The sequence below is a fragment of the Oncorhynchus clarkii genome, chromosome 4 (assembly GCF_045791955.1).
Source record: "Oncorhynchus clarkii lewisi isolate Uvic-CL-2024 chromosome 4, UVic_Ocla_1.0, whole genome shotgun sequence".
In the NCBI taxonomy this organism is placed as follows: Eukaryota; Metazoa; Chordata; class Actinopteri; order Salmoniformes; family Salmonidae; genus Oncorhynchus; species Oncorhynchus clarkii.
In genome coordinates this window covers 27,060,692-27,077,925 of record NC_092150.1, presented here as the reverse complement: position 1 = coordinate 27,077,925, position 17,234 = coordinate 27,060,692, and the positions used below count along the sequence as shown (strand labels likewise).

General features: G+C 42.6%; 1 protein-coding gene across 1 annotated transcript; it reads right to left on the bottom strand.

The window, feature by feature from the left end:
- Positions 1-1,982: 1,982 nt before the first annotated feature.
- LOC139406657 (flavin-containing monooxygenase 5) lies at positions 1,983-16,284 on the bottom strand. The gene is made up of 11 exons (XM_071149506.1): positions 16,173-16,284; positions 15,768-15,934; positions 15,419-15,607; positions 15,135-15,300; positions 11,322-11,464; positions 10,954-11,153; positions 9,936-10,169; positions 6,182-6,303; positions 5,884-5,956; positions 5,406-5,654; positions 1,983-5,311 (listed from the first exon to the last, which is right to left on the bottom strand). The coding sequence occupies exons 2-11, from the start codon at positions 15,897-15,899 to the stop codon at positions 5,137-5,139; spliced, it is 1,683 nt and encodes a 560-aa protein (XP_071005607.1). The 5' UTR covers positions 15,900-15,934; positions 16,173-16,284; the 3' UTR covers positions 1,983-5,136.
- Between the last annotated feature and the right edge of the window lie 950 nt (positions 16,285-17,234).

The window sequence follows — 17,234 nt, the reverse complement described above, 5'->3', positions numbered from 1 at the left end:
CATCACTAGGTAACACTGGCCAATTTGTTGTGTACAAATATTCCCATTTTACAGTCAGGTCAAAAATTATTGGCAAAGATGAGCAAAAAAGCTTAAGTTTTCCCGATGTCAAACTCACTACTTGTGTGAGCGACCAAAGAGCATTTGACCTTAGCACTGCCTTTGGCCATGCACACCAGTGGCAGGTTTGGTGTCAAAAAACTGAAGCATATGCTGAAAAGTACCTCAGACCCACTGTAAGAAGATCCCTCCCAATGTGTTCTCCAATCTCATGACTAGAGTATTTAAAACAGGGGTGCCAAGAATTTTTACTCCTTTGTCTTTGAGATTTGTATTACTTATTAAACAAAATCTCTTTCTCTGAGCAATTGTATTAATATAAAAAAATATATATATATACAATATACCTCAGTATTTATATTATTTATTGTATAGTCTTTTTTACTCATCTTTATCAAGGGTAGCAATCATTTTGGACCTGACTGCAGGTACAGTTTAAAACATCTTTTGAAGTTAAACACCGAGATACACTAATCCCTAATGCTCGGTCACTATTTACAAAATGTGAAAAAATACAATGAAAACACATATTCAGATTCAGAAGGTGCCCTTGTGCTACATACAGACAGACAGGGATATGACACAGGAAGTTGCTAACGGGAGGACGGCTGATAATAATGTCTGGAACGAAGCAAATTATGTATTAGATTCCATTACACTTATTCCACTCCAGCCATTGGACTAGCCCTTCCTCCCTAATTAAGGTGCCACTAACCCCCTGTGGGATAGGATTATGCTGCCAAGAGAGAAGGGGGAGATAGAGAGAGAGAAGGCCAACGGAAACAAAAGCTGTTTTGCAGACAGACCAGAGATACTGGAGACTGTCGGTGTAAGCCGAAGAGAACATGGCACAGAGCCAAAACAACACACATTTCCTGGAAATCTTATATGGCAACTCAACTAGCAGTCTTTCAATCTTCTCGGTGAAACAGTTTGTATATTAGACCATTCCTCCATACAGAATCTTTCCAGATCCTTGATATCCTTCCTAAGCACTTATGGACTGCCCTCTTCAATTCAAAACACAGGTTTTCAATGGGGTTCAAGTAAGGAGACTGAGATCACCATTGCAAAATGTTGATTTTGTGGTCAATTAACCATTTCTAAAATGTCCTGGTACTTGTTAAAGTTCATGACACCGTTGACCTTAATGCCCCCAGGATCAGTGGAAGCAAAATAACAACATAACATCAAAGATCCACCGCCATATCTTACAGCTAGCAGTCTTTCAATCTTCTCGGTGTAACAGTTTGTATAATAGGACAATTTAGAGTACAACGCAGTTCTCATCCCTATATTGTGGTACGTTTTCAGAGCCATATCTCTCTCCGTCTCCGCAGTCTTAATCTACACAGGAAGCCTGTCTCACCCTAGTACAACTCTTAGCAACCAGGTCGAATCTACTAATAAACAACATGCTTATCCAGAATATTTAAAAAGGGAGAGTTGCTCTTGTTTGATTAGTCTTCAAGAACAAGAAACACAATGGACAACAGAAATAACTTTGTCAAACAGTAAACATTGATGATTAAGAAGTTGTGCTTACCTCTCTATTCCAGTAGACAAAAGGGTGGAAATTAGCCAAAATACAAACCCCGGAGCTTCTTGCCTCTCAACCCCTCCCCCAAATCCTCCAGCTCTGTCACTCAAACCAGCACTGAATGGTTCATTTCACCAGCCGTGTGGTCAACTGTGTGAGACTGATTAGTCAACAGAGTGAATCAAGTCAAGAGATGAGACAAACCCGAACTGTTTTACATTTCCTTTGTTGCTGTTTAAATGCCAAAGACATATCTTTCTAAACTGCAGCAATGCCTCCTTCAGTAGGACGTTGCTTTGGTTGAACGTTGAACAGGTACAGACAGAGGCTGGACATAGCTTCAAGAGTACAAACTAGAGGGTAAAGGCTAACAACTATGAAGGATGGTTTAATGTTATTTATTTTCATTTAACTTTTATTTAAGCAGGGAGTACCATTAATCTCAAATGTATCTTTCTCAAGGGAGCCCTGCATGACAAGATCAGCAGCAATTACACAAACATGTTAGACACAGATAATACAATCAAGGGAGCACAAGAAACACACATTGGCAGTGGAAGGCGAATAATAATAACTAGAAAAGTACATTTCCTGAAGAAAATATGTGTGCTTGCTAGCTTGTCTTGAAGTATTGAACGGTCCAAGAGTTACAATTGGTTATTTATGCTAATTTAGGCCGATTTTAATAGTCATCATTTATAACGTTTGAAAATGTTAAAGTTGTGTTCATGTTTGTAGCGGAAATGGTTAAAGAGCTGTTTCATTTCAATTGTCTACCACTGTGTTCTTAAATTTGGAATAATACTGTGAAATTGTGAAAATTATGATAATGCCCTTTTAGTGTAAGAGCTGATTGAAAAATAAATGAGTTAATAGACCAATATGAAAGAGCGTTACAAACCTCTCTGCCAATAACAGCTACTTCATTTTTCCCCTCCCCACTGCGACCACTCCCAGACAGTCCTAGCAAAATTCTAGCTATTTTTGTTTCTTTTTGACCATTTTCATTTACAACAATCACAGTAAGGTACTTAATTGTTACCCAGAAATAATTTGATACTGAGATAAAAAGAAAAAGGCATCATTGGACCCTTAAAAGGATGGAGGAATTAAATAATCTATGAATGTGTGAAGTGTTTCCATCATCCTGAAATTGGTTTTGGTGTTTCTTGCTTGAATGGTTAGAAAGCAGTGTTACTGTGAATATCTACCTCTCATAGAAACCACTGACTGTAATGTAAATGATGCACATTTTAAATGATTATAGGTCAAAAAGTATATAAAGTATCAAAATGTAGTATGTAAACAATCTAAATTGGGTCAGTCTGCACATTTCAATGTTGGTTTGGAGTTGATGGTGGTTCAAGAATAGTAGCGTCTCCATTTTTATGATTTTTAACATTAAAGTCTATGGCCCCTTGATTGCCATTCAAATGCATTGTGGTTGATTTTAAATGTTGATGTAGTTAAATTATATATGGTAATTTCCATGTAAAAGGACTCATGAGCACCAACATGTGAAGTTCATTGGAACATATCAAATTGGGTGTCAAATGAAAGCTAAGAGTCTATATTTTTGGGAAATTAAGGCATTTCTATTTTAAAAATTAGGCATAAGTAATGGCCTTGATTTCTGGTCAAAAATATGGAAAAGGGGTCTTAGAAAGGTATTAGAAATACATCAAAACACAATAATGTTGAAGTAAAGACCCCTGACAACTAATATCAACACATTTAGTTTGAGAAATTATTTGCCTATAAGTTTAAGAAACATTGCTTTGTGCCTTGTAATTCCATTACCAAAACCCTACATATCTATAAGATTTTTTATGAGTTCACGGAAATAACATGTAAAGGTAGACCTACCAATTAGTAAATAGTGTTTTTACTGTTTGTTACCAAATCGGTCAGTCCACAGATGTCCTTTTTTGGGCTGGTCCAGAACCGCGTGGATTTCAATTACCACAAATGTAGATTTTTGGTCCGGTCCATACCGGCCTTAATTTGGCCCAAACATAGACATCCATGATTGGTGACCTGTTAATTGAAATGCATTCCATGATGCTGGTTGAGAGAATGCCAAGTGTGTGCAAAGCTGTCATCAAGGCCAAGGGTGCCTACTTTGAAGAATCTCAAATATAAAATATATTTGGATTGGTTTAACACTTTTTTGGTTTCTACATGATTCCATATGTGTTATTTCATAGTCTTGATGTCTTCACTATTATTCTACAATGTAGAAATAATAAAAATAAAGATAAACCTTTGTATGAGTAGGTGTGTCCGAACTCTTGACTGGTACTGTATATATACAATCAACAAGATAAAAGCTAGGCCCTCGTTGATTTTTTAAATAATATTTGAGCATAAGAAAACAGCATTAGCCATGTCAAAATACTTAGAACTGCTAAATGTTCTTTCAGCTCCATTCCAGGATATGTGGAATTGCAACATTTTCTCTCCGCTGCAAGGATGATATTGTTGACTTATTCTTTGGTCTGTGTATATTTCTTCACCACTCAACGCGTATGGTGGGTTGCTACTCAAAAGACACCTCAATTGGTGGGTCACAAAGCAAAACAGTTTGGGAACCCCTGCAGTAGAGTATAGTACAGCAAAGACAAGTAAAGTTGAGTATAGTTCCATACAGTAGGCCTACAGTCGAGTAAAGTTCAGTATAGTACAGCAGAGAACCCTAGAGTCCACTATAATGTATTATACTCCACTGAACTATACTTGACAATACTCTACTGTGATGTGCTGTGCTGTACTCTACTGTACTGTGATGTCCAAACTTGTGAAACATAGATGTCTATAATTGGTTCAGATTTGGTCTGGTCCAGACCAACCAAATATGGTCTTGTTGTTAAGGGCGGAGCTCATTAGAATAATAGCCAGTGTGTAGAATAATACCCATATGATATTGCATATTTCTACCTTTATGTTCCTATTCAGGATACATCATTATCCATGTTGTCTGTGTAGTACAGATCAGGGACCCATGATGTAATTCTGTTACCGGGTGTAAATCCACTTCTTACTGGAGTTCAATTATCAAAATAGTTTTGAAACTCAAGGTGTCATGTCATAGCTGACACCCCATTTATTTCTGCAAACATTTTTGAATCTTAATTCAGAGCAGATATTTATCATATTTATTTATCAAAAATAATTTCTCAAGCACGCTAAATCGGGTCTGTCTGCACATTTTAAAGTTGGTTTCATGTTAATAGCTTAAGCGGTTTAAGTGTTAGAGCTAACGAAAGAAATCAAATAAGAGTAAGAGTTTTAGAGAGGACTTCCTTTCAGCAAGCACACCTAATGAGTGTTTTTGTAAGACAACAAAAGCAGTCTGTTAGGTCAGATACAGCCTAACCTAACGTAGCAGGCGTAAAAGAAACGCTTGAAAAAAGATCCCCCGCATACTGGTCTTGACGAGAAGAAAACAAACAAAGAGCCTGGTCGATAGTGGAGGCAATAGAGTATTAATGTAGATCCTAGATCTGTTGCTATATAGGATGCTTCTACTCCGAGCCTCACAGTAGTGCTGAGAACCAGTCCAGCAGGTGAGTTGAGTCCTGTAGTAGGTCCTGTAGACATAAGGTCAGTTTACACTGGGAGAAGACCACAGCTAGCATCACAGCTCCCGCGGACAGCGTGATCAGCAAGGGGGACAGAAGGACCAAGGGCCTGGGGGGTTCTGGCTCCAGCCTGGAATAGAATGAATACATACAAAATAGGAGATGATATTCTATTGATTCCCAAGGGGAAATGAATCTGCCTGTCTACCCTTTGGGCTACCTACCTGGTTCTGAAGGGCTGGGCTACGCGCTCCCACTGAGTGAGGATGGCCTGTCGGGCCCCGTCCCACTTTCCCGGCCCTCTTAGGCGGTACTGGTAAGGGGTGCAGGGCCCCAGCAGTACACGCAGCCCCACACTAGGCTCCCTCAGCAGCAGCCCTAGGATGTTGGGACGAACCCCCACCTGCTCAGCCAGGGAGTCCAGGTATGGTATATAATCCACATGGAGAGCTGCCTGTCTGGGACACAGGTAACTGAGAGAGAGAGAAGGGGAGAGAATGGAGGAGAGGGAGAAAGAGAGAGAGAGAAATTGGGAGGAGAGAGAAGCTGTTTGTGACCTGTAGGCCTTCATTTCACTTTGAACAGCCTAGGCCCTAGATTTGGGAACTGACAAGTCTGCAGTTCACAGGCAAGGTAATCACTCATGACAAAGCAAGGCAAATGGCCACTGGTATTGAGGCAGATCTTCTTCATGCTGTTTACCTCTTCATGTTCCTCTTCGTCTCCGTCTCAATTTTGGAAAGCATTGTTTTCCGTGGTGGGAGCTGGGTCAACCCTTCAACAAACAATCATGAAGAATTGTAACGTTGCTGTGTTTGCCAGGTATGTATGTGTTTGCCAGGAATTAATTTTGAGACAGGTTTGTGTCATTCCAATGTGTGTGTGTGTGTGTTTAAACCTAATCTCTTGTGGACAGACTATGTAAAATAATTGGTATTGTCGTTTGTGAGATTTTAGGGTTTGGGTTGCCAAGATTAGTTTAGACCAGGTGTGTGTGTACCTGCGATGACCCTCGTGACCCAGCGGGCCTGCATCTCCACAGCAGGAAAGATGGGTCCTTTAGTCTGGAACAGACCCATGATGGCCAGCGTGGGGCGCTCGAGAGCTGGAGGGAACACCCGTCTTGAATAAAAGAAAACAACCCCTTTTACCTAAAGCAATGTCAAGTTAATTATACAGTATGACACCATTTCCCCCCTGGCATCTACTAAGTGTTGATCTATCTTCTGTATCTTAAAGGTGCACATCCTAACATCCACTTAGGGATGGTTAGAAATGTACTGGGAGGGGAGAGAGGGGATAGGTAGGCTGGTCCAACTCGAAGTGTCATTAAAAAAATATATACTCATGTGACCCTCCCATTGTACTGTAAAATAAATTCCCCCCTCATGCTCATTAAGCTCAGCGCTAGTTCATACAGGGAACGGGTGCATCAGCTGATGTTGCACCAATCATATTCTACAAACACTTCCTACCTTCATATGGCGGTCAATTTAGCTGATCAGTTTTACTCACTCATTCTCTGCTACCTCTACTGCTGTTTGTTGATGGATAGTATGCAGTTGCATTTTCTTGCACCCACCCACCACCACCACAGCCTCCACCTGTTTGGTTCTGTGTTTCCTTCCTGCAGGGAGATTGGTACAGCGTAGCTTGCTCACTGCCTGCAATTATTATTAACTTAACATGATTAATACTCTGGTGGTGAGCTATCCCGAAGGAGTATAGCCTATTGCCAAGACTAACGTATTGCATGTTATAATCTTTTTATAATAAATAGGAAACACCACGTATTTGTTTAACCAAGTGAAATAGAATTAACTCAAAATGCCGTTTATGACCACAAATAACAAACCCTGTGTTTATGAACGTGGATATCTACTTTGCCACTTCAGCATGTTTTCGTGGCCCAGTCGATGCCATTTTTTAAAATTGGAAATATATCACATTACGCATTTAGTGAAGACAGAATGCACTTTGAATTGTTACATTGTGTGAAGTTTTCGATAGGAGTTTGAAAAAAGGTGCTTGTGCATTGGTAAGCACACCAAAGACGGCATTAACGATAAGTAATTAGATAAAGACGGCACTTCTGGAAGCATATTTCACACCATAGCTTGCTGAATTTGTAACTTTTCTTTCATTTTGGCACAAATGAAAATGTAGCACTGTCTCGCCCATGCACGTGCAGTTACAAGCTTGCTAGAGTTCAGTTAGAGGCAGGTGGACAAGCAATATCCACCGGCGTAGTACAGATAAGCCTGAGCTGGAATGTGAAACTAACTGAAGCTGGTTAACTTTAGAAAACCCTGAGTAGATATAGCTTGCTTCATAGGATACCCCTCTGTACAAACTATCCACCTATACAACTATTGTCACTTTGAATGGTGGCTAGAGGGCAGGATAGACAGACTGGTAGACTATATTGACCTGCGGTATAGTTAGCATGTGGAAGAGCGTAGTGTATATGGCAGGGCTATTCAACTATATTCTTACATGGGTGTCGTGTCTTTGGCTATGCCGGATTAAGTGATATGACATGCTATTCTATAAAATCCTTTTTCCGTAATTAATATTACCTGATTGAGCTAATCATGTAAATCTAAATAACTAGAGAGTCGGGGCACCACAAAATAATATTTATAAAGCTGTTATCTTCCAAATAAACTCTTAAAGACCTAGTAATATTTTACACCAATAGCAGTCGATATTAATTGTCACCTTAATTCAGTCTCATCTGAAAGTTGTAAATTCTTGGTTATCTTCACGAACCCTGGCTAACAAGTTAAATCAGCAATACAAAATTGGGTTTAATTATTTATTTACTAAATAGCTAACTAATCACACAGAATTACATATACAAAGAATGAATCATACCTTGACTACAAATTGCGTTATAAAGTGAAACGTCCAGAGCGGGCGGAACAGATATGACAGCTTGTTACACAAAAGAAAAGGGTCTGGGTTTGAGTGAAAGAGTGGGAAGACTGAGGAACAAAGAGAGAAGCTGTGCTATCGTAAATACAGTATCTTATGCATTCTAAATTACCGCCCATTTGGAAAAGGAAAATGCAATAAATATTTACTCTGAGCTGCGCTTCGGTAGGTTGGTGGTAGATGGAAGGCCGTGTTGCCAAACTGAGTTCTTTGAAGAATGTCTCTGGTGGTCAATTGGATACGTTGTAGTAATGTCGTTGTGTGGTAGACGGGATACTCTGTCTGTTCTTTCCTAGCCCGCGTTTGCAGCTGCTGTGGCTAACTCAACGGCTAGGAGGTATCACTTCTGTAGTGAATAAGAGTTCAAAGTTCATACCATTCGCAACCAAAGCTCAAGCTGAGGTTGGCTTAGTTCTGTAGTTGACATGTTAGTACTTTTAACGCAGAGGCTGCAGACCTCACGTACTTGGAACAGGAGGTTATATTGTCGTCAAGGCTTTATATAGGAAGGGAGAGGAGAGCGTGTTTGAAAAGTTTTATAACCCATGTTTTTTCACAGGGGCAGGCCACTGATTGAGCAGAGCCCAAATCTGCTCAATGATTGAGCAGAGCCCTAACCTTATAAAAACCCAAATCTCTCATTTGGAAGCTAAAATTAAATTTAATCTCTTCACCAATAATTTTATATTCAAACATTTAAATTGAACAACAATTCCATGTGAACCCGATAACTACAATGTGCAGACTTTCCACTGTAGAGTTTGTCATCTTATCATTGATGAGAATGTCTCAGATGACAACCGAACCGACATCATATTCATTAAGTACCACCGCATATGTTCAATTGGTCGGATTACCAGAATATAGTTAATTTCCCCCCACCTTCTGATGTTCCCAGAATCTCTATGTTAACCAAGGGGTTTTCAAATGTCACATCAGTAGGGTAGAGAGAGGAAACAGGGGGGAAGAGGTATTTATGACTGTCATAAACCTACCCCCCAGGCCAACGTCATGACAGGGGCCAGATGAATTGCAGGGGGGCCGGACATTTTCCACATGTGATTATTCTTCAGAAGAACTGTATAAAAAATCTATGCACACACACACACCAATAAAGCAGTTTTCTTACAATGAAATGATGCTAAAAGTAATTAGGAAGGAAGTGGAGGGCACTCAACCAAAGTCGAGGTGCAACCCCAAAAATTGTTGTAGCTTTAAGGAATGGGGTCATAATATTTTGTTGCTTAATCCAGTCAAACACTAGAGCCAAATTAATATAAAGCAACAATTATCAACATGCCACATAGGCGCTAGAAACCACTAAAAACAACACTATAGACAACTACAATAGTGCTTGTCATTTTGGCACAGAAAGTCTGATTTTGGCGGGGATTTATTTGCAGATATTTTACTAAAGGGTCAGAATTTATCAAAGGGCTAGTCTAAATGAATGAACGAGCCAATCCTGGCACACAGGCCACCAGTTGAATAGCCTGGGCATAAGGGAAGTACTAAAACACCTTGATATAGGGTGGGAGCATGCAAGCAGATGAGGAAATTTGGCTAGGATGGAAGACATTACATCGACAACCTGCAGAAGGGTGAATGCATTACCCTTCCCTGTGCCCGATAAAAAAAACACGCAACCCTCCCAAAAAGGTTTGACAACCCTGTCCTATGTTCGACCAAACCCCCCGCCCCACTAAATTTCAAACTGTACCTAAAGTTGAAATGTAACTTGCTCTATTGAGTGAAAATTTCACTTAAGTGGAAGTAAGGATTTGATGACCTGTTCAAGCCAGTATTATAAAAGGTACCTGTACAGGTTGAGATCCCCCCGAGGTCCTGAACATAGTGACGGGGGCAGGAAGGAGAAGGTGCCATTGTATCCAGTACAGAAGACCACTGCATCGATGTCCCCCTCCGTGGTTCCATCCTGGAACAGCAGTCCGGACCCCTGGAACCCTCTCAGGTCTGGCTTCAGCACTACTGCCCCCTGCAGGATACGGCCTGGAAGGTCATCGTTGATCAGCGGCTTCTGCTCTAGCAGCCTGGGAGGACAGAGAGAGAAATTAGTGATCTTTTTTTTTTGGCTTCGTTTTTTATATTTTCAAATGTTGCCATAGTGCAAACTCTCAAATCCGATCTGATATTTGTCACACCTATGTTTCGGGCTGTAGTAGGGTGCTGGTCACCTGTGTCTTGGCTGTAATAGGGTGCTGGGCACCTGTGTGCGGGCTGTAATAGGGTGCTGGTCACCTGTGTGTTGGCTGTAATAGGGTGCTGGGCACCTGTGTGTTGGCTGTAATAGGGTGCTGGGCACCTGTGTGTTGGCTGTAATAGGGTGCTGGGCACCTGTGTGCGGGCTGTAATAGGGTGCTGGTCACCTGTGTGTTGGCTGTAATAGGGTGCTGGTCACCTGTGTGTTGGCTGTAATAGGGTGCTGGTCACCTGTGTGTTGGCTGTAATAGGGTGCTGGTCACCTGTGTGTTGGCTGTAATAGGGTGCTGGTCACCTGTGTGTTGGCTGTAATAGGGTGCTGGGCACCTGTGTGCGGGCTGTAATAGGGTGCTGGTCACCTGTGTGTTGGCTGTAATAGGGTGCTGGTCACCTGTGTGTTGGCTGTAATAGGGTGCTGGGCACCTGTGTGCGGGCTGTAATAGGGTGCTGGTCACCTGTGTGTTGGCTGTAATAGGGTGCTGGTCACCTGTGTGTTGGCTGTAATAGGGTGCTGGTCACCTGTGTGTTGGCTCTAATAGGGTGCTGGTCACCTGTGTGTTGGCTGTAATAGGGTGCTGATCAACTGTGTGTTGGCTGTAATAGGGTGCTGGTCACCTGTGTGTTGGCTGTAGGCCATAGAGACGGTGGTCATATCGGTGATTAAGGGTTCTCTCTGCAGCCCAGTTGACCAGCGCTCTGGGCAGCAGGGAGGTTAGCAGGACCGTGAACCGTGAGATGGCCGTCATATCCAGTGGGAGACCGCTACTGGACATACGAGCTAACACCCACGCCCCCTTACGGGTACTCAGGAAGGTCTGGGATGTAAGAGAGAAAGGGTAGGGAGAACAGAGAAGTAGAGAGACAGACATGAATGGCCAAACTCTCTTTACAGTATGAGAACCACTGGGTTTGAACCTGGGTCGCTTTTGTACTTCAAGAAAGTATTAGCTTAAATATGTCCTCCTGTGACAGGTGAGCCCCACCTTCTCTGCAGCACGGCTGATCTCCACAGCTATGTCTCCTCCAGAGTTCCCAATCCCCACTACCACCACCCTCTTCCCCCGGAACGCATCAGCATCCTTATACTCCCAGCTGTGCAGGCAGCGGCCAGGGAACGACTCATGGCCTGCATGGGAAAGAACACTCAGGTGGTTGAAGAGGTGTTGTACCTGTTGGCTACACACATCCAAAATACTTCACACATGTAACATAGGCCATAGAAAATAAAGAAAAAAACCCCACACACAGTATTGTCGAGGACCTTATGGTCAAAACGTTGACACATCTATGGGTTGTCATGACGTTGGCCTGGGGGATAGGTTTATGACAGTCATAAATACCTCTTCCCCCCTTTTTCCTCTCTCTACCCTACTGATGTTACATTTGCAAACCCTTTGGTTAACATAGAGATTCTGGGAACATCAGGTGGTGGGGGGAAATGAACTATATTCTGGTAATCCGACCAATTGAACATATGCGATGGTACTTAATGAATATGATGTCAGTTCGATTGTCATCTGAGACATTCTCATCAATGATAAGATGACATAAACTCTACAGTGTAAAGTCTACACATGAGAGTTATCAGATTCACATGGAATTGTTGTTCAATTTTAATGTTTGAATATGAAATTATTTGTAATGGAAATGAAATGTGATTTTAGCTTCTAAAATGTGAGAATTTGGTTTTCATAAGGTTAGGGCTCTGCTCAATCAGTGGCCCGCCCCTGTGAAGGGACATGGGCTATAAAACTTTTCAAACACGCCCTCCTCTCCCTTCCTATATAAAGCCTTAACGACACTATAACCTCCTGTTCCGAGGACGTGAGGACGACGGTCCGATGTCAGAATGGTTCAGATAATAACTACAGAACGAAGCCAACATCAGCGTGAGCTTTGGTTGCGAATGGTATGAACTTTGAATTCTTATTCACTACAGAAGTGATACCTCCTAGCCGTTGAGTTAGCAACAGCAGATGCAAACGCAGGTTAGGAATGAACAGACAGAGTATCCCGTCTACCACACAACGACGTTACTACAACGTATTCAATTTACCAGCAGAGACATTCTTCAAAGGACAAAGGACTCGGTTGGGCAACACGGCCTTCCATCTACCACCAACCTACCGAAGCGCAGCTCAGATATTTATTGCATTTTCCTTTTCCAAATGGGCGGTAATTTAGAATGCATAAGTTACTGTATTTACGATAGCACAGCTTCGCCCTTTGTTCCTGTCTTCCCGCTCTTTCACTCAAACCCAGCCCTTTTCTTTTGTGTAACAAGCTGTCATATCTGTTCCGCCCGCTCTGGACGTTTTCCTTTATGACGTAATTTGTAATCAAGGTATGATTTAAATATGTGTATTTCTGTGTGATTAGTTATGTATTTAGTAAATAAATAATTAAACCCAATTTTGTATTGCTGATTCAACTTGTTAACCAGGGTTCGGAGGCCGAGCCTTCTCTTGTCTCTACTCCTCCCGTTACGGGGTCTGAGACGCCGAAGCTTCCCACCATTAGCTCTGACAAATTGAAAACTCTAGTCATTGGCGACTCCATTACCCGCAGTATTAGACTTAAAACGAATCATCCTGCGATCATACACTGTTTACCAGGGGGCAGGGCTACCGCCGTTAAGGCTAATCTGAAGATGGTGCTGGCTAAAGCTAAAACTGGCGAGTGTAGAGAGTATAGAGATATTGTTATCCACGTCGGCACCAACGCTGTTAGGATGAAACAGTCAGAGATCACCAAGCGCAACATAGCTTCAGCGTGTAAATCAGCTAGAAAGATGTGTCGGCATCGAGTAATTGTCTCTGGCCCCCTCCCAGTTAGGGGGAGTGATGAGCTCTACAGCAGAGTCTCACAACTCAATCGCTGGTTGAAAACTTTTCTGCCCCTCCCAAAAGATAGAATTTGTAGATAATTGGCCCTCTTTCTGGGACTCACCCACAAACAGGACCAAGCCTGACCTGCTGAGGAGTGACGGACTCCATCCTAGTTGGAGGGGTGCTCTCATCTTATCTACCAACATAGACAGGGCTCTAACTCCACAATGAAATAGGGTGCAGGCCAGGCAGTAGGCTGTTAGCCAGCCTGCCAGCATAGTGGAGTCTGCCACTAGCACAGTCAGTGTAGTCAGCTCAGCTATCCCCATTGAGACCGTGTCTGTGCCTCGACCTAGGTTGGGCAAAACTAAACATGGCGGTGTTCGCCTTAGCAATCTCACTAGGATAAAGACCTCCTCCATTCCTGTCATTATTGAAAGAGATCATGATACCTCACATCTCAAAATAGGGCTACTTAATGTTAGACGCCCTTACTTCAAAGGCAATTATAGTCAATTAACTAATCACTGATCATAATCTTGATGTGATTGGCCTGACTGAAACATGGCTTAAGCCTGATGAATTTACTGTTAAATGAGGCCTCACCTCCTGGCTACACTAGTGACCATATCCCCCGTGCATCCCACAAAGGCGGAGGTGTTGCTAACATTTACGATAGCAAATTTCAATTTACAAAAAAAAAAAAAGACGTCTTTTGAGCTTCTAGTCATGAAATCTATGCAGCCTACTCAGTCACTTTTTATAGCTACTGTTTACAGGCCTCCTGGGCCGTATACAGCGTTCCTCACTGAGTTCCCAGAATTCCTATCAGACCTTGTAGTTAATGGTTGTACAGTCGTCTCAAATAAAACTGGGAAGGACCTCAGCGTTACTCTGGACCCTAATCTCTCTTTTGAAGAACACATCAAGACCATTTCAAGGACAGCTTTTTTCCATCTACGTAACATTGCAAAAATCAGAAACTTTCTGTCCAAAAATGATGCAGAAAAATTAATCCATGCTTTTGTCACTTCTAGGTTAGACTACTGCAATGCTCTACTTTCCGGCTACCCGGATAAAGCACTAAATAAACTTCAGTTAGTGCTAAATACGGCTGCTAGAATCCTGACTAGAACAAAAAAAAATGTGCATATTACTCCAGTGCTAGCCTCTCTACACTGGCTTCCTGTCAAGGCAAGGGCTGATTTCAATGTTTTACTGCTAACCTTTACAAAGTATTACATGGGCTTGCTCCTACCTATCTCTCTGATTTGGTCCTGCCGTACATACCTACACGTACGCTACGGTCACAAGAAGCAGGCCTCCTTATTGTCCCTAGAATTTCTAAGCAAACAGCTGGAGGCAGGGCTTTCTCCTATAGAGTTCCATTTTTATGGAATGGTCTGCCTACCCATGTAAGAGACGCAAACTCGGTCTCAACCTTTAAGTCTTTACTGAAGACTCATCTCTTCAGTGGATCATATGATTAAGTGTAGTCTGGCCCAGGAGTGGGAAGGTGAACGGAAAGGCTCTGGAGCAACGAACCGCCCTTGCTGTCTCTGCCTGGCCGGTTCCCCTCTTTCCACTGGGATTATCTGCCTCTAACCCTATTACAGGGGCTGAGTCACTGGCTTACTGGGGCTTTTTTATACCGTCCCTGGGAGGGGTGCGTCACTTGAGTGGGTTGAGTCACTGATGTGATCTTCCTGTCTGGGTTTGGCCTTTCTAGGGAGTTTTTCCTATCCACCGTGCTTCTACACCTGCATTGCTTGCTGTTTGGGGTTTTAGGCTGGGTTTCTGTACAGCACTTTGAGATATCAGCTGATGTACGAAGGGCTATATAAATACATTTGAATTGATTTGATATCACTTAATCCGGCATAGCCAAAGACACGACAGGGTGTATCAAAACTGTATATAGAGTATAGTCTATAGATAGTGTATAGTGTTTAGATGCTTTAAACTGACCTGGGAACTGGTCTAGCGGTGAGACAGGCTGTGTGTAGTGTCCTGAACAAACCAGTACCCCGTCAAAGACGTGTCTCTGCTCCTGTCCCTCCCTGTTCTCTGTCACCACCTCCCACTGGCCTGAACGACTGAAGTCTGGCCTCTGTCTCACAGTCAGCACGCTGGTCTGAAACACAAACAGTAACAGATCATAGAAAGTCGTGTAGAGGCTAAATGACTGGGAGAGATCCATCAAGGTGAGGAGAAGAGAGGGGGAGAGAGAAAAGACTAAAGAGAGTTGTGACCTGGAAGGTGATGTGTCTGAGGAGGTCAAAGTGTTGAGCATAAAGCCTGAAGTACTGCAGCAGCTGGGAGTGCAGCATGTAGTTGGGGTAGTCAGCTGGCATAGGGAAGTCACTGAAACACATCATCTCCTTGGAGGTGTTCACCACCAGAGAGCGGTAGATACTAGAGCGGCCCGGCTCAGGGGTTTCCTGTGGACACACAAATTACTTTAATTTCTATTAAAAGGGCCTTTTCCCCCCAAATAGGGCTCTGAGTAAGGTGTAATTTCAGGTGCAACCAGGAACACTGCTGGTGATGCAGTTACGCATCTCTATAGTCCAAAGTGGGTTCCTTTCCTCATATCCTCACCTTGAACCTCCACAGCCCCCCGATGTCATCACTGCTCTCGAAGCAGGTGGGCTTCAGACCCTCATCCAGACAGCTCTTGATGCTGGTCAGACCTGATGGACCCGCCCCGATCACTGCCACACGTAGGGACATACTACCTGTGTGTCGGTCTGTCTTTCTGCAGAGGACTGGAGACACAATAGGCGGCTGATGTGGCAGACGCTCTAATTCAGTTTCCACTGACTGAGCCTATTGAGAAACCATTGCATCACCCCATAGATCCCTGTTATCTTTCCTCTGTCTGCAGTGGCAGGTTAAACCAACAAATGTCCAACTCATTCTACCAACAGAATCACTACAGATTTTTTTGAATAAGAATGCAAACTCATCAAAATCAGTTGACTCTCAACCAGCGACTGTACTCACCTGATCCATAGACTCCCTCTCAGCTGGAGTAGTTCTGACTGGAACTGTGTATTAGCAGAGTAAAGTTCACAAATTAGGAAGTGAACCAAAAGCAGGGCAGGGGAGTGTCCTATAGGTTAACCCTTTACTTGACACAGTTACATAAAACCTGAGAGTTTGTTACTAGCCCACAGAGCTCAATTGAATCTACCTGAGATTCATTAACATGAACTCATCTCACCATCCACGATGTTGCCTTTAACGTGTTTTGACAGAATAGTGCTGACAGCAGGGAGTTATCATTTATTTATTCATGTTTCTTTCCACACAGAAATATTGGGAAGATCTTTATGGGATTCAAAATGAGGTGAAGCAGCATTAAATACATGCTTCTTATTTACTTTGGCAACTAAGAAAATATTTTCTAAACATCCCGCTTTGGGCTGGATGTGTCAATGTGTAGTTCATACATGCATAATCTATGAGCAGAATTGCTGTTTTACATCAATTAGCCACAAAATTCCTAATTTGAAAGTGACTGTTTTCTTGAAGCTGTGCTGCATCATTTTACATAAATTTCCCCTGGGCCAACGCCCTAGCAATTTGAGTTCTAGCCTCGCATTTGAGTGACAGCTAGCAAGAGGCCACCCCAGCGTATCCAAAGAGGTTGCAGGGCGGGCCCAACGGCTCAGTGGACGGACAGACAGAGAGAGATAACATGGTGCACATATCTGCACATATGTCACATAGTATGCAATTTTCGGGGACCACTTTTAGCTCATGAGTACTACTTTCAGAACTACATGCTAAAAAGTATACAAAAGTACCGGAGAATCTCTTTAAAGGTTTGTCTTTCTACTTAGTTCTCATGTACAAATATCATACACACAGTCCATTTACATTACATTCGTTGACAGTCTTGACTCCAATATAAACTTCTCAGCAAAGGAATGACAGAATAATGTTTGCAGATCATGTAGTACAGGAGAGGAAGGGGGTGGTGTCCGGGTGGTATTCAGGCTCTCTGTGGGTTGCTGAGGAGAGGAGGGGTGTGGGTGTGCGGGTGAGAGGAGGGAAGTGTTC

Bases quoted from the DNA above. Each gene is read 5' to 3' on its own strand.
- LOC139406657 (XM_071149506.1), bottom strand. From the start codon at position 15,899: ATGTCCCTACGTGTGGCAGTGATCGGGGCGGGTCCATCAGGTCTGACC. The intron at 15,301-15,418 runs GTCACAACTCTC...TTTGTGTTTCAG, and splicing joins TCAGACACATCACCTTCCAG to ACCAGCGTGCTGACTGTGAG. The intron at 11,465-15,134 runs GTCAGTTTAAAG...TTTCCCATGCAG, and splicing joins ACCGCTAGACCAGTTCCCAG to GCCATGAGTCGTTCCCTGGC.